General features: G+C 34.9%; 2 protein-coding genes and 1 pseudogene across 2 annotated transcripts; 1 reads left to right on the top strand and 2 right to left on the bottom strand.

Annotated features, from left to right (window-relative positions):
- The first annotated feature begins 2,838 nt into the window (after window positions 1-2,838).
- On the top strand, window positions 2,839-5,909 carry LOC145590667 (cation/H(+) antiporter 15 pseudogene; annotated as a pseudogene).
- A 627-nt stretch (window positions 5,910-6,536) lies between these two features.
- Window positions 6,537-13,191, bottom strand: LOC145591136 (protein RETICULATA-RELATED 6, chloroplastic-like). The gene is made up of 7 exons (XM_081647540.1): window positions 12,484-13,191; window positions 11,163-11,292; window positions 10,133-10,663; window positions 9,296-9,403; window positions 8,554-9,099; window positions 7,724-7,837; window positions 6,537-6,923 (listed from the first exon to the last, which is right to left on the bottom strand). The coding sequence occupies exons 1-7, from the start codon at window positions 13,092-13,094 to the stop codon at window positions 6,780-6,782; spliced, it is 2,184 nt and encodes a 727-aa protein (XP_081503666.1). The 5' UTR covers window positions 13,095-13,191; the 3' UTR covers window positions 6,537-6,779.
- Window positions 13,192-14,260: 1,069 nt separating this feature from the next.
- LOC145592622 (uncharacterized) lies at window positions 14,261-20,565 on the bottom strand (the record flags this gene model as incomplete). The annotated part of the gene is made up of 10 exons (XM_081649125.1): window positions 14,261-14,603; window positions 14,704-14,890; window positions 16,513-16,614; window positions 17,443-17,519; window positions 18,033-18,232; window positions 18,338-18,653; window positions 19,035-19,112; window positions 19,389-20,111; window positions 20,217-20,398; window positions 20,514-20,565. Coding segments are annotated over 10 exons (2,007 nt in total), but the record flags the coding sequence as incomplete, so codon positions are not given.
- Window positions 20,566-24,559: the final 3,994 nt, after the last annotated feature.

The raw sequence follows: 24,559 nt of genomic DNA on the forward strand, positions 1-24,559 counted from the left end.
AATAATGGATAACGTTAGATGTAATAGTAAAATGAATATTTATAAGAGGGAGAGTAAGAAAAGGGTATTGGAGTTTGATAAAATTACGGAAATGACACTTGGTTTTGGATATGGAGGAAGGAAATGGGAAAGTTGTGGGTCGGTGGATAAAACCAGACTAGTACGGATTTTTCTAGATGAGAAATCTTAAACGGAGTATGTATGAGTCATCATTGTCAACAAGAATCTTGTTTAATTTAACAGTAATTAAAAATGAAAATAAATATAGGGTGTGATTTGGATAAAAGTTCTAATATGGAGTACCAATTATGAATCAATCGCTTCTTTCATTTAAGTAGATTGTTGGAGGGTGTTCTTTCTATATAATTGGATGTTACAGAGTATATTATGCGTGTTAGTCATTTTAGTAATTATGGAGTAAATTATTTCATTGTGTGTACTAAGCATGTAATGTTACACTTATTTATAATCTAACAAGGGTAATTGAATATTATTGTTATAGATTGTCTGTTGTGATTTACTAAATTGAGATGAAATGAATTGATTGGAGCTGAATTGAACTGAACTCAACAAAATTGATTAGAGGTGAACTGAACTGAATTGAACTCAACAGAATTGATTGGAGCTGAATTGAAATGAACTCAACAAAATTGATTGAAACTGAAATGAACTGAACTGCACTTAATTAAATTGATTGGAGTTGAACTGAACTGAACTCAACAGAATTAATTGGAGTTGAATTGAACTGAATTGAAATGAATATTTTATAAGAGAAGGAAATTAGAAACTAAATTGAAATGAACTGAACTGAAATTCCGCCCCCTCCAATAAAGAAAAGAAAGACTTTAATTAAGCTAAAGACATCCAGACCCTTAAACTCTGTTTTTTGAGCTTCTGAGCAGGTAGAAAAGAGCACAATATAACATAGTAAAGCAAGACAGTGTAGACTGAATCAACGGCTAAGCATAGTACTCCCTCCGTCCCCTTTTAATAGTCACTTTTGGTAGAAAATTACGGGAATTAAAAAATATAAATAAGAAGTATCAAAAGTACATTAAAAAGTAAATTTACATTTGGTATGCAAAAAAGTAGAGAGAAAAAGTAATTAAAGTACATGGGAAAGTAAAATTTACATTAAAAAGTTAAATTTATATAAATATTTTTGCAAATGGGAGAGAATTTTGATAAAAAAATAATACTAATGGTACTTCAAAAAAGCAAATATGACTAATATTTTAGGTCACCAAAAATAATATAAGTAACTATCAAAAGGGGACGAAAAGAAACAATATATCATCAAATAACACCGCAGAGGAGAAAGTGTAAAAAGGCTGTAAGTACTCCGTAAAAATCAGTGGGCGATATATGGGTTAGGATTAGTGACCTTTAGTTGGGGAGCAACCAACACGTGCGAAGAAACAAAAGGGCTAAATACACTGCTACTCGTATTTTTTAATGTATTAAATCTTCATTAATGAGTAACACGTCATTGTTAGTTTGTTCTAATCCATAGCCTCATCCATTATAGAGATGCCACATTTCATTTTTACTGCTTTAATAACGTGACTCACGTCACGCCCCATTTAAATAATTGTGCTACTTTCTTTTCTTTTTTCTTCTCAATTTCTATTTTAAAAACATAAGCATAAAGAAATTAAATTACATTAGAATACGAAAATAAACGAACATGTTGATCCCGTAGCAAGTAGGTGAGCTAACATTGTGTAATTAATAAAGTATCAATATAGTACAGTAGTACCTCCATCTTATAGCATTTGTACCAATTCATTTGAGTTACTCGCAGTAATCTAATCTTAAGATAGAATTCGATTTAAAGTGTTTAAGCACCATCCCGTTTTGGCCTTGCTGATCTGTTATTTATTACTCTCTTTGTCCCTTTTTTTTTGCTCTATTGGACATTTTACGGTTTTCAAGACGCGTGTTAAAACGTATATATCTCAAGATCTATGAGTGTAAAAATTATAAAAACTTGATATTAATAAAATATATAATTTGACGAATCCAACAAGATCCCACTTGACTATATTATCTCTTATATATTAATGGGAATTTGCGGTCAAAGTTATTAAAAGTTGACTCAAAAATTAGGTATGGGGCAAAAAAATAGAGACAAAGAGAGTATTACATTGATGTAATATTGTATGATTGTATCAAGTAAATATAAATTAGAAGAAGTATAATATTTCATATCATGATGTATAAAAGTTAGAACTCATGAGAAAAAAATTATATACTATAATTCATGTTTAATTAAACATATGCCTAAAATTGGTAATTTGAATTAGTATTTTTGCCCACGTTTTCTCAATCGGTTTTTATTTTTATATAGCCACAAGTATCAATTTTCCATTGAAAAATAACAACTATAACAAGTGTAATTTTTGCCCGGTTACATATTTGAATCTTGACATATTAAGACCCTGTAAATAAAACTTTTCTTGATCCATTAAACAATATTTACATTTCCTAAGAATTGAAAAAAAAAACCTATGTAGAAAATACGAGTTACCGTGTTCTGAAATACTAATTTTTTATTTAACCAAATGGATCACCACTTTAATGATAAATCGTACTCTTTTGATTCAACAGAAAGTCCGTTCTTTCACCCTGCCTTTACTCTCAATCTCTCATGCACCTCATTCCCCCAAAAAAGTTGATCATTCAATAAAAAACAAAGACAAACTATCACTTTTCTTTTCTTTTTCTCTCTAATTTTTACACAACATAATCATACATTCAAGGAAAAAAAAAAAACCAACAAAAAGAAAAGGCAACAATAAAATTATTAATTTGTGTTATGATTGTTGTTTGCGATAGATGAAGATGGAAACGTTTGCAAACAGATCAATGTATTGCCATAACCCTACAATGGTCAATTCTAATGGTATTTGGGATGGTAAGAATCCTTTGCGGTCAAGCGTTCCACTTCTCTTAGCTCAACTCATCTTGATATCTCTCACTTCTAAAGCTGCCGAGATTTGCCTTAGGCCCCTTGGACAATCCACCATTGTATGTCAAATTCTTGTAAGTCTTTTCGATTCCACGACAACGTCTGAAAGATGCATCAATGTGTATGTTTTTTCGTACGTGTGATTTTAGTGTGCACCATATGAAACCTTTGACGCTCTATGGTTAAGAATGGATTATTGATTAAGTTCCGTCATATTTGATGCATGTTCAAAAAAAGATTGTAAGATGTGAGCTATAATATAAGGCTTAAGTGCGTAACAAGTTAACAATAGTTGATGTGAAGGACGTTTCTAATTTATGTCGTTTAATGTTTTAGTGGTCTAATTTGAGAGGAGGGGGTCATCATTTTTGCAAAATTCAATCAAATTGATGCCAATAGTTTTACCTCGGTGTGAAATGACCGTAACACCTGTGCACAAACTCGAAATCCATGCCTTGTGCCACCCGGAACTTGCCTTTAGCGCATTGTAGACTACATTACGAAATGATGCTTTTGTACCTAGTTATGGAGTTATCCAAATTAAAATTTCATCTGATATGAAATGCAGGGTGGTGTGATTCTAGGGCCATCAGTTCTTGGAAAAGCTTCAAATGTAGCAGCAATTCTATTTCCTCAAAGAGGAAATGTAATCATAGAAACACTATCCACTTTTGGCCTTGTTCTTTTCCTGTTCTCTATTGGTGTTAAGATGGATGCTAGCTTAATGTTTAAGCCTGAAAAAATCGCCATCTCAATAAGCATGTCCCTCTTCATCTTTACCCTAATCATTCCCCTGTCTGTTACCATTGCTATCATGAATACAGTTAACATCGAGTCCGAACTCCGGAGATCCTTACCTCTACTAGTGGGATCCCAATCCATAGTAGCTTTCCCAGCCATTGCTTGCCTTTTGGCTGAGCTCAAGATCTTCAACACAGAGGTGGGCCGCTTAGCTGTGGCCACCTCTATGTTTTTTGACCTCCTTGTTTTGAGCACCTGTGCCTTCGTGTTTGCATACTTCGAGACTCAGGAAGAGGGCTTCCTAAGGTCGATGGCAGCAATCATGTCCATCTTAGGTTTCATCGTGAGTATTGTTGTCGTGGTTCGGTATCTCCTGTTGCGGTTCCTGGTACCATACAAAGAAACCAAAAGAGCACCCACAACCTCGTCAGGAGTGAATGAGTTGCAACTAAGTATTATCTTTGTAGTGTTGTTTATATCTACCCTGCTAAGTGAGATTGTTGGACAGCACTACTTCCTTGGACCTGTAGTTTTGGATTGGCTATACCCAATTCATCACCTCTTGGAGCTGCAGTTGTGTCGAAGTTGGATACCTTTGTTTCCGGGTTGCTCTATCCTACATTTCTCGCCATTGGCGGGTTGAAGACAGATATATTCAGTGTTGGTTTCAGGAAATCATGGCAGACAGGAATAATTGTCTTTGCTGGAGTAGCTGCTAAGTTTGCAGCAGTGATGATACCAGCAATGCATGGCAATATACCTTTTAAAGAGGCTTTCGTGCTTGGCCTCGTGATGAATACCAGAGGCATCAATGAGCTAATCATTTACAACTTGGTCTTGGAGGATAAGGTATGAATCCAATCATATCCTCAAAATGAAGACCTTCCAACAGTATGTATTCTCAATCTAGGGTTAATTTTGTTTCCATGCGTAACACAATTCTTTGCTAACTACAGAAAATATCAGGCCAGGACTTCACTTTGCTGGTACTCTCTGCAGCATTGGTGACTGCAATAATATCTCCTCTTGTCAAAATTTTTTATGGTCCTTCAAGAAGATATGTTCCAGTGTCGAGGATGACCATTCAACATCACAAGAAAGACAGGGAGATGAAAATAGTGGTGTGTGTTCACCAACACAACAATGTCCCTACCCTAGTAGACGTTCTAGAAGCCTCAGGTGCTTCTGAAGAAAGCCCTATTTCAGTCATAGTTGTCATCCTAGTAGAAGTCGTAGGCAAGTCAGCACCCATGCTCTTAGCCTACAGGCCCCAGCGAACCCTTGAGCCAACCAGCTCATGTAATAACCATATTTCCAATGCTTTCCAGCAATATGAAAGACAAAATGAAGGAAAAGCCTCAGTGCAGGTCTACACAAATATGTCTCACTTTGATGCCATGCATGATGATGTATGCAGGGTGGCAGCTGACAAGAGAGCCAATTTTGTAATCTTGCCATTTCACAAACAATGGGCTATAGATGGCACAGTAGAGGCAGTGAACCGGCCCATTAAGGAGATGAACCTTAAGCTCCTTGAGTGTGTTCCATGCTCACTCGGGATTCTCATTGACCGAGGTCCAATAAATGGTTCCTCATCAATTCTCAATAACAAGTCAATCTATCGTGTTGCTGTGCTCTTCATTGGAGGGGTGGATGACATAGAATCACTAGCCTATGGAGCCAGAATGGTCAAGCATGAGCAAGTTGCAGTAACAGTCATCCGTTTTCTTCTCTTAGCTCGGGATACTTCAAGAGAGAGAAAGCATGAAAGTGAAACCATTGAGTTCTATAAGAAGGCTAACTCTGGAAATGAGCGGTTCATGTACCAGGAAAAATTGGTAAAAGATGGCGTTGGGTTGGCTGAATCTATTAGAACTATGGATAATAGCTATGATCTAATACTAGTGGGAAGAAGCCATCAGCACTCCCCGCTTCTATTTGGACTCCATGAATGGAGTGAATGTCCTGAGCTCGGTGTAATCGGTGACTTGCCTCTCCTGATGCTAAAACCACAGCATCCGAGTTGGTTGTACATCAACAAAAAATCAACACATCTACTGGTCAAGTACCACAAAATAGGGATATGTATGTACATGATGAGCCATTTACTGAAAGAACAAGTGACCTTCATAAACCATCGGTGGAAATTTCTATAGACAGTGAAAATAGCCCGATGAAGGACAGTTACTATAGATAGATTCACAAATCCTATTAGGAAAAATAGGTCCTAGGTTAATCCCAATTTTAGATTGAAGTAGCATAGGATATTGTCTTGTAGATGTCTAGGTTGTATCTAAAATCTGTATTAATACCTGTCTCAAATTTTTTCTAAGTCTATAGTTCCTCAAAGTTGCTAATATATCAATGAAATGGAAGACCTCATGGCACCTAAGTAGAGAGGGACATGGTCAACTGATCAAGTCAATTCAGCTTCACTAAAAACTGCAGGAACACTACATAAATTTTCTAATTGTTAAAGGGATAAATAATCTGCCTTAATCATAACAGTCATTGTGACCTCAATTCCTCCTAATAAGCGTAATCTCTCTCATAAGACCGAGCAACTCAATGACCATTCAGTCCATATGCCAACCACCCATCTGTATGACTATGATCGAAATTAGTGCTGTGCCTTTTACAGAAACTACGGCCAACAGAACTACATAGACATCACACAAATGATCATCAATATTCGAATAGCAATTAGCAAACTGAACGATTTAAACTTCATACGCATAATAGAACACTTGAAAATCACATAGGGTACCCTAGTGCAAAATTGGGATTCCTATAAAGAGAATATGAAAAGAGAGGGGAGAAGGACTGAAGCAGGAAAAGTTATTGGCTTTGCATAAAATTGCTGCTTTGATATATATATGGCAGCGAACTATATTCATTTTTATACAGTAATACATGTCACTCTCCTAGTGTGATGTTATACAAAAAAGTCCTAAACTAAGGAATTGCTTTTTTTATAAAAAATTTGCTTTGTCCCTGTATCTATAGACCTAGGCATCAGCACATGTATTACATAGAAGTATAAATAGTAAAGCAATCAAATGTAAGCTCACTGATTTTTAATGTCATTGACATTGGTTTCATCTGAGCTACTGCATTCGATGGAAGAAGCTTCAACAGTATCGGAAACATCAGGAGATGATTCAACACTGCGAGTCTGCAGCCCAGTATAACGTGCCAAATCAATCCATTGCTGCAGAGTTTAAAAAAAAGTCATACACATTGGAACTATTTGATATTTCTTTCAATTCATAAATATAGTAAAAAAAAATATGGTACTATTTTGAGATCCCAAATATAGTTGAAAATTATATTGGAATGAAGCATGCTAGGTATTGTATTATTTGTATGAGTATATGACTGTGGAACATATGACTATGGAATAAATGAATATTCCTCTATTCTTTAGTAATTTCAAAATAACCCACTTATGAGATGGATAAAGCACCAAAGAGTTGGCAGAATTCTGCACTGGCAGCAAAGCAATATGCACTTATGCAGTGATAATAACAATAGCTTTGTTAAGCAAGACACTATAAAAAAGTATCTATGTTAAACTTTAGAGCCATGAGTCGTCTTTGAGCATCCAAATCTCACTTGCCAAATTGATCATTCCCACAAAAGCTAATTGCTTCTTTCCAAACCCTCAAATTGAACAAATGGATTTCTTATGTAGCAACACTAAACTGAAAAAGAGTATTCAACGATATATCTAAATGAATACAATATACACACTTGTAGTGTTTATATATCACACACTCATTGTGTGTGCTTCTAATTTTGTGCCAAAATATGACTGAGCTTGACAAATCAACACTAATTAACAGTGTCAAGGACTCAAATATAAAGTGAGTTCATGAAGTATTATCGAGCAGATTAAACTAGCTCAAAAGAAAGATGTATGAATTCCCAGTTATTCATTATCAGACAAGAGTGAGCTAAAAAATATGAATGGAACACTGTTCAGCAGTGATAATGAAATGGCAAGCTAACCTGGGTTCCCCAATAGGAATTTATTACCCTTGCACAAAAGGATAGCATGTTTACAAGCAGCGTTTGAGAAGGTAGGAGCTCAGATATACGATGCTCAACTACACCAGCAATAATCTGCAGCAAAAATTCTGAAATTAGTAACAGATCACCACTGCACAATGCTAACTTAAAGGGAATCACAAATCACAACAACTCTTCTCCTTCCCTATCATGGACTAGTAAAGCCAGTTTCTTGCTTAGTATCAACAGTCATGAGACTTCTATGATCATTGTTTCAATGTATCAGACATAGTAATTTATAAAAAGTATAAAAATATTTGCAACTAAAGTTACTTTACAAAAATACATCTTTATTTCCTTGCACAGACCTCAGATAAAGGTTACAGTAATTCATAAATCTATTAAATTAGTGTACTGGCATATGGAGTATCTAGTAATTTGTACGGACCAGCATGTTTAATTGCCCGTATTTGATGATATAATTTTCCAAAGCAATCCTTACTAATTACATAGCTCGCACACAATGAGCTTTAACAAATAGATGAAAGAGATAAATCCTCCATTGGCATATGAGGAGGCCCTACGTAAATTTATTTAAATGGTATGATTGGTATAAATTTTGCATGCAGGCATGGAGTAAAAAAAACTGTTTTTTTTTCATTAATATCAAAACCTTTGCAGCATCAACAATGCTACCAAGAGATGGTACATAGATTGCACCTTGCATGCAATTAGAAGTATAAGGTAATAACAAACAATATTTGCATGATACCAATCAAAGTTGTTATGAGTCATATGAATGCAATTAAATTAGCTAAAGATCAATTTACCTGGTATCGGAGATTTGCTGATGTTCCAAGAAAGCTACTATAGACAACAGCAGTTTTTAGGATTGGTGATCTTTTTATCTTCTGGTTTGTGACCAGAGATGGATTGAGGTAATTACGTAATGCATATAGGATATTTGAAGAAGCAACGGCAGCAATGCTTGATACAAATCCAACTCCAGCAAGTTTCAGCCCACCAAAAACCACTGATGCAAGCCGGTGATTCAGATTCCAGTTTCTCCCCACAGGATTTTTTTGAAAAGCATTGTCTGGGATGGATCCCAACAAACCCTTTAGAGAATCCATACTATCAGATGAACCCATCTCATCAAAAGATAAGAAGGAAAGGGTTGGGGCTGGAAGCCAAACAGTAAAGAAATCAACTACAGCTCCTCTGACTGAGTCAGTAATGACATAGTCAATTTCCAGGAAAAAATTTTCTTTCCGTTTCTCATACTGTGCAATCAGAGTTGTTGTCAGTGATATAGCTTCTTCAATAGCTAATTTGTTTAAAAATTTTGGATCTGCTAATAATCTTTCTCTGAAACCCTGCACAGAAAGTATATACATTATGACACGGTCACCTCTTTGGGCTCTTTCCACTCCCCCTACCCCCCAACCTCCCTCCCCAAACAAAATTAAGTCATATGTAGCTTTGAAAATAAACAATCTTGTAAACATAAGAGCTCTATGCATTTTGAAATTAGGATAAGTAACTAAGCATTCACTCTGACAACTAGCTTACCTGGAACCGATGAGTAAGTTCTGATATAATGGGATACTGCTCCAAATCAAAGAAGTTTTGTAGCACCTCCGGAGACACGAGACCAAGATCAAGTCCTTCTTGAAGGTCCTGAGAAGCATTTTAAGACCATTGATCAGGTCAAAGAATAATGCTAGGGAAACAAACACTTGATACTTATTGCTAAAAACTTTCTTGATTACGTGAAGAGAGAAAACCTATTACAAATTTGGGTTTTAGTAAACTAGAGGACTGGATAATTGTTCTATGCAGATGATAATATCGTTTTCCTTATAATTTAATTTCATAATGGTTTTCAATAAAGATACAAGTCGTACAAGAGGATGAAATGATAAAACTAATACATAGAATATTACAGATAGCAAGGTTTTAATATGTTACTATGGCTGTAAAGCATGGAACCAATTTGCATTTCTCATGGGAATGTACCCATCAAGACACTACTACTCTGTTGCATAGTTCCAATGTATGGAATTCTAGAAATATTTGAGAGTTGTAGGCACCTTAGTAATTAAAGAAAAAGGGTTTATCTCTACAGACAGTCAGACACCATAAGTGAGTAAAGAGCAGATAATGACCATTGCAGATTGACCTGTTCCTCTTTGAGGTTGAAAAAAAGTTAGCCATACAAGTTCCTGGTGGATGTTTCTCTCGGGAAGAGGTATGAAGTCTTAAATATCAACAACTAAAATCAGGGAGCATTCAACAAAAGTAGCTTAACCAAAGTCAGAGGTCAAATTATTTAGTCTGAGTTTAAATGTATTAAAAAGCAGTCAAGCAGACAACCCATTTTCAGTAATAACAATAAGAACAAGTTACCTGAGGAAGTGCATCTCTTCTCCTGCCAGCAGCATTCATAACACGTGCAATTTCGGCACGATCAAAACAATTCCTACTGCAAGGTCTAGCTGCAGAGTACCATAAGAAATCGGCCACAGGAACTTCTCCTTCTCTTCTCATAGATTGCCTTTCTGGGTTGAGTAGCATAACAACTTGGTTCTTCTTTTGCATTTTCTTTGAAATTCTTGCTGGAATTCCTGTGCCCCGAGGTCCATAAATGACATGACTTGCACCAGTGATAACAACAAGCAACCCAGAAGCTCCTTCATCTGTCACTGCTTGCAGAATGACCTGAGCAATAGTATAATCCTCAACAGCCCTAGCTTGTACTGAGAGATATGAGCTTGGACCAAAAGTTAACGCCTCGTTTAAAGAAGTCGGATCCTTATATGATTTTCGAGAAAAGGCATTAAAGCCTGCTGTAAATCCTGAACCAGCAGGAGGAGTGTATTTTTTACGATCAGCATTTGAAAGTCCGCGAATGCCTTCAGCTTGGACTGTCCTCATCACCTAGTTGTATCAAAATTAAGCTTAAAACCATTAAAATTGGAAAATAAATTTAAAAGGAGAAAGGATTTGGTAACACTTTTAGCACATACATCCAAAAGAAAGCATTATCTGGGCAGCTATGAAAAATAATAACTGTAATTTCATTTGGCTATTTTGTTTTAGAAGTGAGGGTGAGAGGAGAGAAGTAAAAGCTCATTGAACACATATTTCAACAGCAGATACGCAGAACCAGAGAAACCATGAGATAGGAACACAACACAAAACCTAATTTCCTGGATTATAAAAGATGTTGAAGGAGAACATTTCAGGAAAACAATACGCATGTCAAATAGGCAAATGGCTTCATAATATCCTAAGGCCCATTTTACACAGAGACATCAAACATTTGCAGTACTACATGGTGTCTTAAAAAATTGTACATTAGCATTTAATAAATTATCGCTCTTGGATGATGTAATTATCCCAAACACACAGGTATGAATTAAAAAACAAAAAGCACCTCAAGTGGAGCACCACAAGCAACCAGGCGAACTTCATTCTCACGGCAGTAACCTAAAAGAGGTTCATATTCCTGCCATCGCTCAGGTGGCCAGTGTGCTGTATAAGACCTCAAGGTGTCCCCATCTATCCTGCCAAATGTTTCACAAAATTTTCAGAAATAGGAGTTCTTGCTAAGATGTAACTGGAAGACCAATTTCAAGCATAATTTCATAGATCATGTAAAGGCACAATGAGCTTTAGGGTTGCAGATAGTTGACACCCTACAACAACCTGAAACTTATGAGTGTTATAATAGACTTTTAAGACTGTTTACTAAGCTCATTGATTTGACAACAAGCACAAATTCAGCCAATTTGTCACCCTCTAAAGTATTGACCACCACCCAATAGGGCCTTGTACGGCATCTCAGGTTTAGAGTTGGCCCATGCAATTTACTTATCTGACCAGCTGTTAGTACTGTGTTATTTAGTTATTAGTATAGTAAAACCGTGTGTTAGTTTATCAGCTAGTTCAAAAGCCATTTGCATAATTTTTTTACCACCAGACAAAATAATTAAACTATAAGCCAAAAACCATTTCAAAAACAGGCTAAAAGCCATTTGCCATAACACCTAAATTCCAAAGACTCATCAAGGAATAGTACTATGGTAGCAAGTCCCAAGCTTACAAGGGTTTTGTTGGTAAATTTTCCAGAAATACAATTATTAATTCATTTAAGGCTCAAAGGTCAGTTCAACAAACACAACAGAAAAAGAAAAACCTTATCCAAGACCTAATGTATTGACAAGTAAAATCCTAATTACTAGGAAAAACTTGTTGGAAAACAATGAAAGTTCTCTTATGATCCAAACAAATCAACAGAAACTCAAAACCATTTCCACAATTTCTACTCACATAAATTGAAAACAGAAAGAACACACTTATATACCATGTTATTTACGAGTATATTTACAATGTAATAAGTTCAGAGCCCATCTAGTAAAGATAGGTAGCTTTATCAAATCACGGTGATACATTCTACAGTAATAAATTCAGACAAGTTTCATTAAAGGTTTAATGAGCTAAGATAATAGTCCAACACTTTTAAATTCGATTCAGGGATTATAGGGATACATAAATACAAATCGAAACTGTAATAAGTTCATACTCCATATAAGATAAGTTCAGTTCATATAAGTTAAGTTCAATCAAAGCAACAAAATTAAAGCTAAAACATTCACAAATAAACAGACTAACTAACAAAATCAAGATAACACAATTGCAACTAATTAATAACATAAATTATCACAAATTAAAAGTAGAAAAATAGAGAATTCAACCTTCCATCCATAAATTGATTGAGCTGCTCCTGCAAATCACAAGGAAAAGCTTCAAGAGCCAAAGAAAGAGTGCGATTACTCTCAACACATCTCTTCCTCAAATTCTTCACAATTTCAACCTCTAACTCTTTATCGCCGCCAATCGGAACTTGCTCCGCTTCACCTAAATACACAATTCTCGCATTCATCACCTTCTCCCACACCTTACTCTTATCCTTCCCCACCGCTAACGGCTCTCCAATCGCCGTCGCATCGTATATCCTCGAAGAAATCTCCTCCACCTTATTCTCCGCCGGAGGCGGCGGCGCTGGAGGAGTAACCGCCACTTCTGGAAGCTTCTCGTCTGCCTTAACAACCGCCGACCGGAGGAAACCAGCGCCAACAGCAAGCAATGGTGTGAAAATAATACCTCTTCTTCCGCGACTAACTTCGTCGGAATTCTCGTGATTTTCGCCGGAATTTCTGACAGTGAAACGGCATCTTGAGGTCAGAACTCGCCGAGAAACACGGATGTTCGCCGGAATATGAGGATTTTCCGGCGAAAATTTGGCGGCGGAGTGTTGGAGAAGCCGTGGAATGTAATCAGCGCCTCGGTGAGCTTGGAGCTTCATTGATGGCGAGGAGAGAGAAAGTGATACATTCACAGGGCACTCAAAGAGCTTGGTGAAGAAATGGAAGGAGAATAAATGGAGACATGGATAATTTTCTGCCTCAAAAATAAAAGGAAACTGAAAAGGGGAAATTGTGAACGAATAAAAAGGTTGGATTTTTTTTTTTTCTTTTTTGGTTTTCTGACGTGGATTTTGCGGCGACTTGATTTGCTGATCTGTACTAGTTGATTGTCAAATAGAGGAATTTTGTAATTTTTGTCTGCAATTGGGTTTTGCTAATTATAGTATATATTTTCAATGGTCGTGTCTTTTTTCTAGAAAATCTTATACTGTAGAATAATCAAGTGATGGAGAAAGCAACTTTGTACACTTAGGGCCTGTTCATATTTACTGAACTGAACTGAACTGAAGTGATTGGAGCTGAACTGAACTGAACTGAACTGATTGGAACTGAACTGAACTGAACTGATTGGAACTGAACTGAACTGAATTAAGCTGAAATGAATATTTTATGTGAGAGGGAAATTAAGAGCTGAACTGAACTGAACTGAACTGAACTGATTGGAATTGAACTGAACTGATTGGAACTGAACTGAACTGAACTGAACTGATTGGAGCTGAACTGAACTGAACTGAACTGAAATTAAGTAAATATGAACAAGCCCTTAATCATGCAATTTTGATTAACAGACATTAATTTTGTTCTATTATCTTGAATACCATCTTTTAAAACCTCAAATTAACGATCAAGATTGGTTTCGGGATTTAAAGTCCTTTGAGTTGAGTTTAATGGTACAGGATAACATGGTAAATAAATATGGCTTATCTATGAACAAAAAAGGACATTATAAATGCCTAAATTAGTGGCAATGAGATGACAGCATCTACTACTCTACTAGGCATACTACCACCAATCCACCATCATATCGAAGCTGGATGCGAAATTGTGTATCAATACAATAACTGTGTAGCTATGAACTTAGGCACCAATTCAATCCAAGAAAGCAAAATGAAAATATGAATTTTGGAATTCACAAATTCACAATTCACTAGTAGTAACAAACAATGAGGTCTTGACTCATTTAGATCCCCCTTTTTCCAATTGTATTGCTCATTTGGACCCAAAAGCAAGCAAAATATAAAAAGAGAGATGAAAACAGTTGGAAGTTGTAATCATTGAGATTATAGCCTTAAATATGAACCCATCCTACATTGTAATATTGTATCGTGTGGGGGTTGGAACGCTATTACAATGGCCAACGCGCAAAAAACTCACGGTTACAACTCATACATGTACTATAGAATTACAACTTTAGTTATCATTATAATATGGGTTAAGAAGTAGTTAATTAGATGGCTAATTTAGAAATATACAAACTTTTCATTCACAAAGATTCTCCATGTCGTCACGTCAATACATCACACGGCAACAGCTGAGAAAAAACATCTTTTCCCAACGGCCTTCAGGTCAGTGAGTTGCCATCCTTTACCTTCAGAAAAACACTCCGCCTACCACCAAAAATAAAGGCAATAGAGGAATTTGTTATCAATATTACAAATTATTGTAATCAGCAAAGTTCATTTGAGAAAACCACGCTAATTTACTTACCGTGTCCAGGATTTCCTCATTCTCCTGCATCCCACCTATTGCGTAGATAGTGTTTTCAAGAGTCACACAACCCATATATCCTCTGGCATATTTCATCGGTTCCAACATTGTCCATGAACCAACGCGAGGCTCGAAAACTTCAACAGTGGGCACCATTTGAGCTCCATCATACCCACCAATGGCATACCTACACATGAAGTTTACCAATGAGTTTGCCTATGCATTTGGTGCATATGAAATTCACTTGATAAAACCGATTTTTTAGTGGTAAGCATTAGAGTAAAGACTACACCGCAGTTCTTTAATTCTTAGTAGAACGGTCATGGGAAATAAGAGATCATTTAACAGCACATTCTGGTCATGGACATGGAAAAACCATCTAAATTGAATTTCCATCTAAAATTTCACATTATATCAGAGACAGAGAATACAATCTAGATAGCAATAGACACTAGACAGAAACACTGTCTCACATTAACAAATGGGAATTTAGAAAAGTACCATTAAGGTAGTGTTTGGAAACCATGAATTCATTTGAAATGAAAGAATTCAATTCTGAATTCTGAAATCTGGAATTTGAATTCCAAATATCATGTTTGGAAAATACTAAAATTCAAGTTCAAGAATATCAAATTTTCAATTCCCCTTGTTTGGGAAATAGTGAAAATAGATGATACTTCAAATCAAGAATTGTGAACTTTTAATATTTTTTATTTGCAGTTCCATAATCAAATATGAAATCATTAAATCAAAATGATTTTTTTAATATCAAATTAATTTAATTGCTGCAGTTAGGTGGTGTTAATTCTTCAGCACCAAATTTGATTTATAATACAATTTAATTTCTCTCTCCTCGTATTGCTCTACCTGACTACCTATCATCAGTTTCACCGACTTTGTAATCAATGTCAATATTGTATAAAGATGGTAACAATGAAGATCATTTTTTATAATATCATACTTGATCAACATTGGTGAATTCTTCAGCTCCAAAGCTTTAATAATGGAGGATAGAGGAAAGATAATATCATTTAAGATGGGAGAAGTAGGAGAGAGAAAGGAGACAGCTGTAGGAGAGCAAAGAAAACTAATTCAGCATAATTGTCCATGATTATTTAACATAACACTAAAATTTACCATGAATTAAAGCTTCCACAACTCCATTAATGGCGGCTAGGCAGATAGAGGGGAGGGGAAGGAAGAGCAATAGGATAGCAGTAAAAGGAGGCTAGCTAGGTTTTTCAGTTTTTAAGAATTTGAAATGATACCATTTTACATTGGATTTCAAATTCCTTCAACATGACTCAATTTTTATAAGACCTGGATTTGGGCCAAATACAAATCTAAATTCCTAGATTACCCAAACATGTCATTTAGCCCAATTCCATCATTTCAAATGAATTCCATGTTTCCAAACAAGCCATTAAAATATTGAAAGAATGATAAACTCTACATTTCTTGTCTATTGTATTTTTACTTCTTAAAACAAGTCTGCTGTGAATAGTCTCTTAGCAACTGCTAATACTAGGCTACATGAGAGAGGTATGTAAGTGATCGTCCTTGAATCCAATTTACATAAATTGCAACGTGTGCAAGTATATTGTACTTGTAATAAGTAATTCAGAGTTCGCCAGAATCCTAAAACTACACTATGTAGCCACTGCTGTTTCACTAGTCTCCTTCCCCTCTTACTAGTGAGAGTAGTGACCATTTTTTAGATCACCAAATTCATCAAAGATAGGAGGGGGAATAAAAAAAGAAGCAAACCTTGATCAACCACAAATTCTAAATATGAGAAAGAGTACTTACAACTTTTCATTCAGAACAGTCAGAGAGTGGCATCCTCTTCTTGTGTTCATACTCTTTAATTTAGTCCATGATTGTGCACGAGGATCAAATCTTTCCATGGACCTGCAAGGTGAGTGCTAAATGAATTTTCAACCATGACAAAATCATTAAAGAACTAGCCATTTCAGCAGGAAGCAGTAGACAGAAATTTTTTAACAAATATATTACAGAAATTACATCTGACAAGGAGAACTGCAAACAGGAAATACAGGATCATGAATAAAACGGTAATGAGGAGCCGCAAAAATAAATTACTACAGAAAATTATCGAAGATATATTTTTTAAAAAAAAAAGGCTCGAAGAAATATACCTCTATCCCCTACCTTCATTAGTAAATGACTTTGGGATTAGATTCATGTTATGGGGAGACCACAAAACTCATAAACTTTTTATCATAATCCTACTTTATAGAATATTGTATAAATGATCTTGATTTCAAAAATAAAATAAAAATTTGTATAAAGGATCTAATACCTTAAGTAATAATTGTAGTGACTCCAATAATATACTAATGATCTTGTCACAACTCATAATTATCTTGCACTTGCAACATACAATTGGTGGCTTGGTAAATGATTTGACCTAAGAAATCCAACATCTTCTAGATAAATAGTCTTAAAATGCCTTGCTTTTTTTTTTTCATAAAACGTGACATATTTACCATTTTGAAACACTAACACAGAAACCTCCATGAGACTCCTAAATATCACAACAGATTTCAGCAAAAAGGAAAACAAAAAAAAGGTAAACATACAATAATAATTGTATAAAGGATCTAATACCTTAAGTAATAATTGTAGTGACTCCAATAATATACTAATGATCTTGTCACAACTCATAACACACAACCAACAATGGAAAACAAGGAATGTAAAGGCATTGTAACTTACCTTAAGTATTCACGACCATCATATCCACCAACAACATAAAGCACACCATTTAACTGTGCTGCAGCTGGGCCAAACCTCTGAAAGTTCACAAGAAGAAAATCACCTCGATTGGGCTATGACAGAAATTAACAGACAAAATATTTACTGAGATAGGCCTCCTGTTCCTACAATAACACACTTTGGATAGCAAACACTTGAATAGTTCAAAGTGCCTACTGGTACTAAAGGTTGGGGGAAACCTCTCTTATGCTTCTAGATCAGAACAATGCTTATAAAATTTCAAAATATTGAGAAAGAACCAAGCCATAATATAAAGAAAAAAGGCAAAATGTATACTTTAGCAAATGTGGATGCTGATCAGCTAGCAAGTAAAAACTTTGGGACAATTCAGCAAGACTAAAAATAAGTGACAGTTAATTTTCTAGACGAACAAGATATTCAGCTACACAATCAAAATGCAAGAATGGATATTCATATGCGGTTTTTGGCTTTTTGCATGTAATTGAACCAGAAAGGATTGCTTACATGAAAGCATATAATCAGAGGTAAAGCAAAAACTTGATAGTAGCAGGATGAATTATGTACATTACCTCTTGCGCCATTGACCTGGTAGTGATCCACTTTCCAACATTCAGATCAAGTAGTTCAACCTCCGAGAAACAGTCACTAGCATTCCCACCTCCTATAGCGTAAATTTTCTCAAAGAAAGAAACTCCTGCCAAACTCCCTTTCTTCTTGTTCAATGAAGGGCAGCTCATCCACTGATCCTTTTCCAGGTTATAAGATTCAACTTTAACCATGAAAGAAGAATAAAAATTAATGATGATATATTCTAATATTAGCATTAAAAGATAGGAGAAAAAGATGGAATGAGTCATATATAAATGATTAGTACCTGTGTCATACCAGGATGTACCATATCCACCTCCTAAAATGTATAATGCATTCTCATGTTTCACCACAGAAGCATATGGACGGATAGTATTCATTGGTTCAAGAGATTGCATCACATCTTCAGAAGGCAGGTACAAATCCAAGTCCCGAAGCCAGGAGGAGCCACTAAATCCACCCGCTAAAAGTATGGATTGACAGGAATCTTGAGAAGTTCTCTGGAATTGGAGATCCTCAACATGTCCACATGAATGAGAGGTCAGAGACATCCCCAATCCCCGAAAATTTTCCAACTCGTAAACCTTTTTTTTGGTTTCTATCTGCATGTCAATATAGTCACATTCAAACAAAGCCGTTAGTTCTTGCACATCAACTGATCAGAAGCTAATGTCCATTATATAACCGCAGCTGGAAAGGAGGGGAGGGGGAAATAAGTCGTAAAAAACAGTGGCCAAACAATCTGGAGGACATTTCTCTAAAATAACATCATGTAAAATTATTATAAAGTTTTGCAGATAGAGCTTGATTTTAGAGATTGCAGTTCATTTTGTATCGTATTCGTTATTCCTGTTTTGGGATATGTATTTGAACTCACGACCACTTTTGTGGTTTTTGATAGTCAACCACTTAGCCAAGATATAACAATAATAATTTGTAAATTACAAAAGAAAAGCAACACAATTATATTGGAAAATCCCTACCAAATCTTGCTCCAAGCTCTGGATTCTCCGCGTTTGATCCAACTGAAATGCTTTCATCTCCCCAATTGCTTGGATCAACTACACAAAATAGATACTCTAAGGATCAACAACACACAAAGATGGAGAGAAATGAGAAGAAACTAATGTTTAAACAACAAAATATAATATATATAATCAAAATATAATATATAATATATAATATATAAATTACTACAACAACAAAGCCTTAGTCCCAAAATGATTTGGGGTCAGCTAACATGATTTGTCTTGGGACTAAGCCTTACTTTCACACAAGTATGGTGATCAACAAAAATTGCCTCGACCAATAAAAGCATAAAGTGACAAGTATGGTACCTTATTAACACCAGTATGATAATCTGTGTTCATCTCTGAACTGATTTCTTCAATAAAATAATTCACTTCTGACGGAATAGGTGTTTCATTCACATAGGTCAATTCTGACACATCAGGAGCTTCATCAAATTGTGGCACTCCAGTCATAAGAGGAGCTTCATCCACACAAATGGCTTCAGACATAACAGGAGGAGCTTCATCCACACAAATGGCTCCAGACATAACAGGAGGGGCTTCATCTATGCAAATGGCTTCAGTCATAGCAGGAGAAGCTTCATCTTCTGACATATTCGAAAAACCTTCACTGTTGGAGTCTTCTTCTTCCTTTTTAGAAGTAGAATCAGACTGAGGTTTAAACAAAGAGCTCCATGATTTCCCTTCAGAGGAAGTATTAACATTTCCCTGCCTCATCGCTACATCTTGATCAGCTGCAGCTTCCTTTCTTTGTTTATCTTTACCATTTCCCAAGTTGCCATCTTCTTGGTGAACCATTGGAGAAATTGCTTGTTTAAACAGAGTACCCCACTTAGCTGTAGTGCGAGGGACTGCAACACTTTTGCTAACTGGAGAAGCTGAGAACAAAGAGATTAACTTATTGGTTTGGACTTTGTCCAACTCAAACCAAAAATGGTTGGGCTCGTAGTTGCTGTAATTATTAGCAAGAATAGGCTTGTACTGCTCTTCAGTAAGAGGTCGGCATGGTATACGAACCTTCACACGAACCTTATAACAAGCACAAACAAATTTATGTCAACTTTTAAGTAGCTAGATTTGCCTGGATAGCTTTACCTACAGTAAAGAATTAAATTTATATCATGACAAAAGTACCTGTGCAGGAAATGGGGTCTCATCTTCGCCATTTAAGGTCCATGCATATGGATTAATGTTCAATTGACCGGGAGATATTGCCTCAAATATCCCATGAAGTTTTCTGTCACTGTAGTTGAATAGGAATAGAGGCATGCCTGGAGTAACATGTTGCACATACTGAATATGTGCAGAGGGTAAACCTGTTCAAGAATGCAGCAAATTGCTTGATCAAAAAGCCAGATTGTGAATACTTATAGCAAAGTGCAAATTATGAAAAAGAATATATCAATTTTGAGCAACATGTAGCTAACTAACCAAATAACTGTTTGATAATGCATTCATTGAAAGTGGCATGTTTGCAACCAAAGATAACTGCAACGAGGTCGTTCTTCGGCAATCTACGAGCCGACCAGGGATTTTGATTAATCGTATGTTGCGGAGGTGGCTTACTCTGCAACGGTACAGACTCTGTCTTCCTACCAGCACCCATCCTATCCACCAAAGTTAATACATATTCAATTAAGAGCTTAAAGCCAACTCCAATACATACTTACACAATTAAAACATAACAAAACAAATAATGAAGGAAAAAAGAAGCTCGGTAATAGTAATAAGAGAAATCAATATATTTTTTTCCAAGACTATAATTCCTACGCACAAATCATAATTTGAATACACATCCTTTTTCAGGCATCCAGTAAGGCCGTAACATGATTCTACTGTTAACTAAAAACCGACATTATGTTTTAACAAGTTATTATCCTAATTTCTCCAGGGAGCTGGTAAGATATACACTGTCCACCATTCAAATCATAAGCGATATGATTAAACACAAATACTGAGTAATAATGTGCCGGGTTCAAACTATCAATGAGAAAATCGACTTAATGTAGCCCTGTAACTCTGTAAGCAAAGTAAAACCATCATCACCAACTTTTACTAAACACCCAGAGGTTTCAGATGGCTGGACCTGAATATCTGCATTAAACCTTAAGATTACAACATCCTAAACACATCTCACAGAGTTTGTTGTGGACTGCAAACACCACTAGACAAAACTGGCTGGATCAGTGCACATTATACTTGAGCAGTTGAGCTAATCTTTGACAAAAGGTCAATTAATCATTTTGTAACCAAATTCAAATATTGGAGTGAAGATATGAGCTAACAATCAATTAATCACCCTAGCATAATGCATACTGTGTTTACATATGCAGTTTTCTAAACAATGCTGTATAATCAACAACGTGACACCATCTTTCTCATAATCAACCCAACAACAGAAATCGCTCAGCAAAAATTTCAAACCCAAAGAAAACCGTTGCATGCAGCACAATACTCTCTTCGTCCTATATAGTACACATTAATAATTGCACATTCGCACCAAAATAATTAAGAACATGATTCTACTATAAGAACCTAGAGTAAAATATATCTAAAGTAAAATATATATATCTTACACTCTTTAGTCTCCATCACACAATTTCAATGGGGCTTTTGGACAGTCCAATTGTCCATCACAATTTCACCAAAAAAAAAAAAAAAAAAAAAAAAAAAAAAAAAAAACATACATTACTTTCAGACATCCCAAAATATCATATGTGACTATTACTTCTAGACTGGCGGAGTAGTATATAGACAAAGACCATAAGGAAGAGCTACTTCAATATCAGAGGTTCAAAATTACAATTCTCTAGCTATAACTTACACAAATAGCAACTACTCTAATAAACCACCATCCATTCAACATCAAGGCAAAGCTACATCCATAATTTTATCTCAAAATTATAGTAATTGAAAAGTGAAATCTTCAATTTAAATCGTTAAAGGCGACAACAACAATTTAAACATCTATCAAATAAGTAAATTCATCAAAATTAACAACATGAACATAATAGATTTTCAAAAACCACAGCATATATCCCTAAGCACTTCCAATGAAATAAATACACTAAATTGAAGTATAAATTCACATTATTTCCACAAAGTCATCGTCAATAATAACATAGAAAACAAAACAAAATCAAAATCAAGGGAAAAAAAAAAATCAAAGTTTTTCAACAAAAACATCAACATTTCCAAATGCTGAATAGTAACAAACAAACAAAAACATGATAATCCTTCAAAAACGCAAACAAGCAATGAAAAATCTCACAGAAAACAGCATTACATAAACAATTTCAGCAGATTAACAAAAATGAGAATATTTCCAAAAATAACCAAAAAATAAGATCAAAATTTTGCCAAAAATGGAAATTAAACCTCGATTTCACGACGATCAAAAGCAAATTGACGACGTTTCCAGAAACTTCAAAAGCAAGAGACGAAATTCGGCGGCGTTAAACGGAGTAGTACCGGAATTCTGGAAAGCGGAGAGAGAAAGATGAAGTATGCGTAAGAGAAGTGGAAAAGGTGGTGGTGTAAGTGTGTAACAGTGTTGGGGTTTATGAAGCGCGAAAAAGGAATAGTAGTACACACTGTATGAGGAAATGTACGGGATGAACTGACACGATATATATGTAAGTTTACGGTTTTACCCCTATTTTTTTTGTTGTGTAGCTTAGATGGATTTTGCCATTTGTGATTTTGGTTTATACAAAGCTTAGGGTATCCCTTTGATTTTTATGCAATTATTATTGGAATTTACTGTACCATTTTAATATGCTTTGGTTTTATTATTTAATTTTTTAGGTATAGGTGGATGTTTTAGGTCATTTCATAAGCATGATTATGGTGAAAGTTCAATTGTGGTGGTGGTTTGTAACATATGTAATAAATTTAAAGTAGTTTAAACAATATAAATGTGTCACAACTTATGAACTAGGTCTCTTTTTTTTGAAAGTCTGTAATTAGAAGTATATACTCCGTATTGGATTTTTAGATATTATATATTTCATTTTAAAAAATAGAGTTAATTTTGTTACAAGATCTCGGTAAAAACATAAAATATTTATGACCAACAAAATGTTAATCGATTGTGTTGACACTAATAGTTGTACTTCATTTTGTATCATAAATGATTTAAGTTTTTTATAATTCTAACAATTACTAAATTGATTTATTTATTTAACAATCCAATAGACTTTGAAATGATTTCAATTTTTAAAATAACATTATATTGGTATTAACAAAATATAATGTATTGTGTATTTGTAACATTTTCTGATATATATTAAATTATATAGGGTATTTCATATTGATTATGTTTCGGATATAATTATACAGGGTATTTCATACTGATTATGTTTCGGATATGTTTGTCCCTATTGTTAATTTTTTAAAACCATGCACCTCTCTTCCTCTAGCTTCTTAAGTATGTCCAATAATCTATTACTTACTTCGTTCTTGAAATATTGCTATGTATAATGATTTTACGCAGTTATTAAGGAAAAAAAGATAATAGAAAGCAAAATTATAGTTGAATTATGCTTTTACATCAATGAAGCTTCCATCAAAAAGGGTGAAAACATCTAAAATTATTTAGATCTCCTAAGCGAAGATAGTGAAGTGACTTCTATTATATATTATGAAATCACCCTTCTTTATTCCATTTTTTTTTTTTTAATTAAAGGAAAAAATAAGTGCTTTTACAATACATTTTTTAATACATAACGCATCTTAATTTTAAAGGGTCCTCTTATTGAATTCTTATTTGAACAACATTTAATGCAATAGAATTACCATTATTTTTTTTTTTTTTTAGGAAATAAAATTACCATTACTTAGTACTCCGTACTCAATAGGCTCTTCTTCTTGTGTCATCCTTCTTCTCTCTCTCTCTTTCTTTTTTTTTTTTTTTTTTTTTTTTTTTGGTCTTTGAACCACATGTTCCAAGTAATTTACACGGTGACAAGTTAGGGAAAAATTCGCTTTGTTACAAGAAGCCTACCAGAGTACTTGACTACCTTGGTAGGTCGACAACTTGGAATGACATTATCAATTCGATTGATCAACATGAATCTCAAGGTGTGTTTTACAACCAAGGAAGTTGTTTTCGCAAGCATCTAGTTCTTTGCTTTAACAAAGGAAGAGTACGATATAAATTAGATAATGAGAGGATTGAGAACCTTATGTGCCATCAAAAAAATCTAAAGATAGTGTAGATACGTAACTTACAAAAAACTTGTGAAACCACAAGAGTTTCCTCATACGAGTAACAAAAGAAAATAACAATACAAGAAGAGATGCATAAACTTTTACTAAAGATTTTAACAAAAATTATGAATTCACAAGTTTGTAGTCAATCAATTGATGTGTGTGTGTGTGTGTGTTTTTTTTTTCAAGAAATAGAAATTATACATCGTGCATGTATGATAAACCCAATTAGTGATTGCAGCTACCAGTGAAAACGCGAATAGAAA

The sequence above is a fragment of the Chenopodium album genome, chromosome 18, assembly GCF_948465745.1.
Source record: "Chenopodium album chromosome 18, dcCheAlbu1.1, whole genome shotgun sequence".
Lineage (NCBI taxonomy): Eukaryota > Viridiplantae > Streptophyta > Magnoliopsida > Caryophyllales > Amaranthaceae > Chenopodium > Chenopodium album.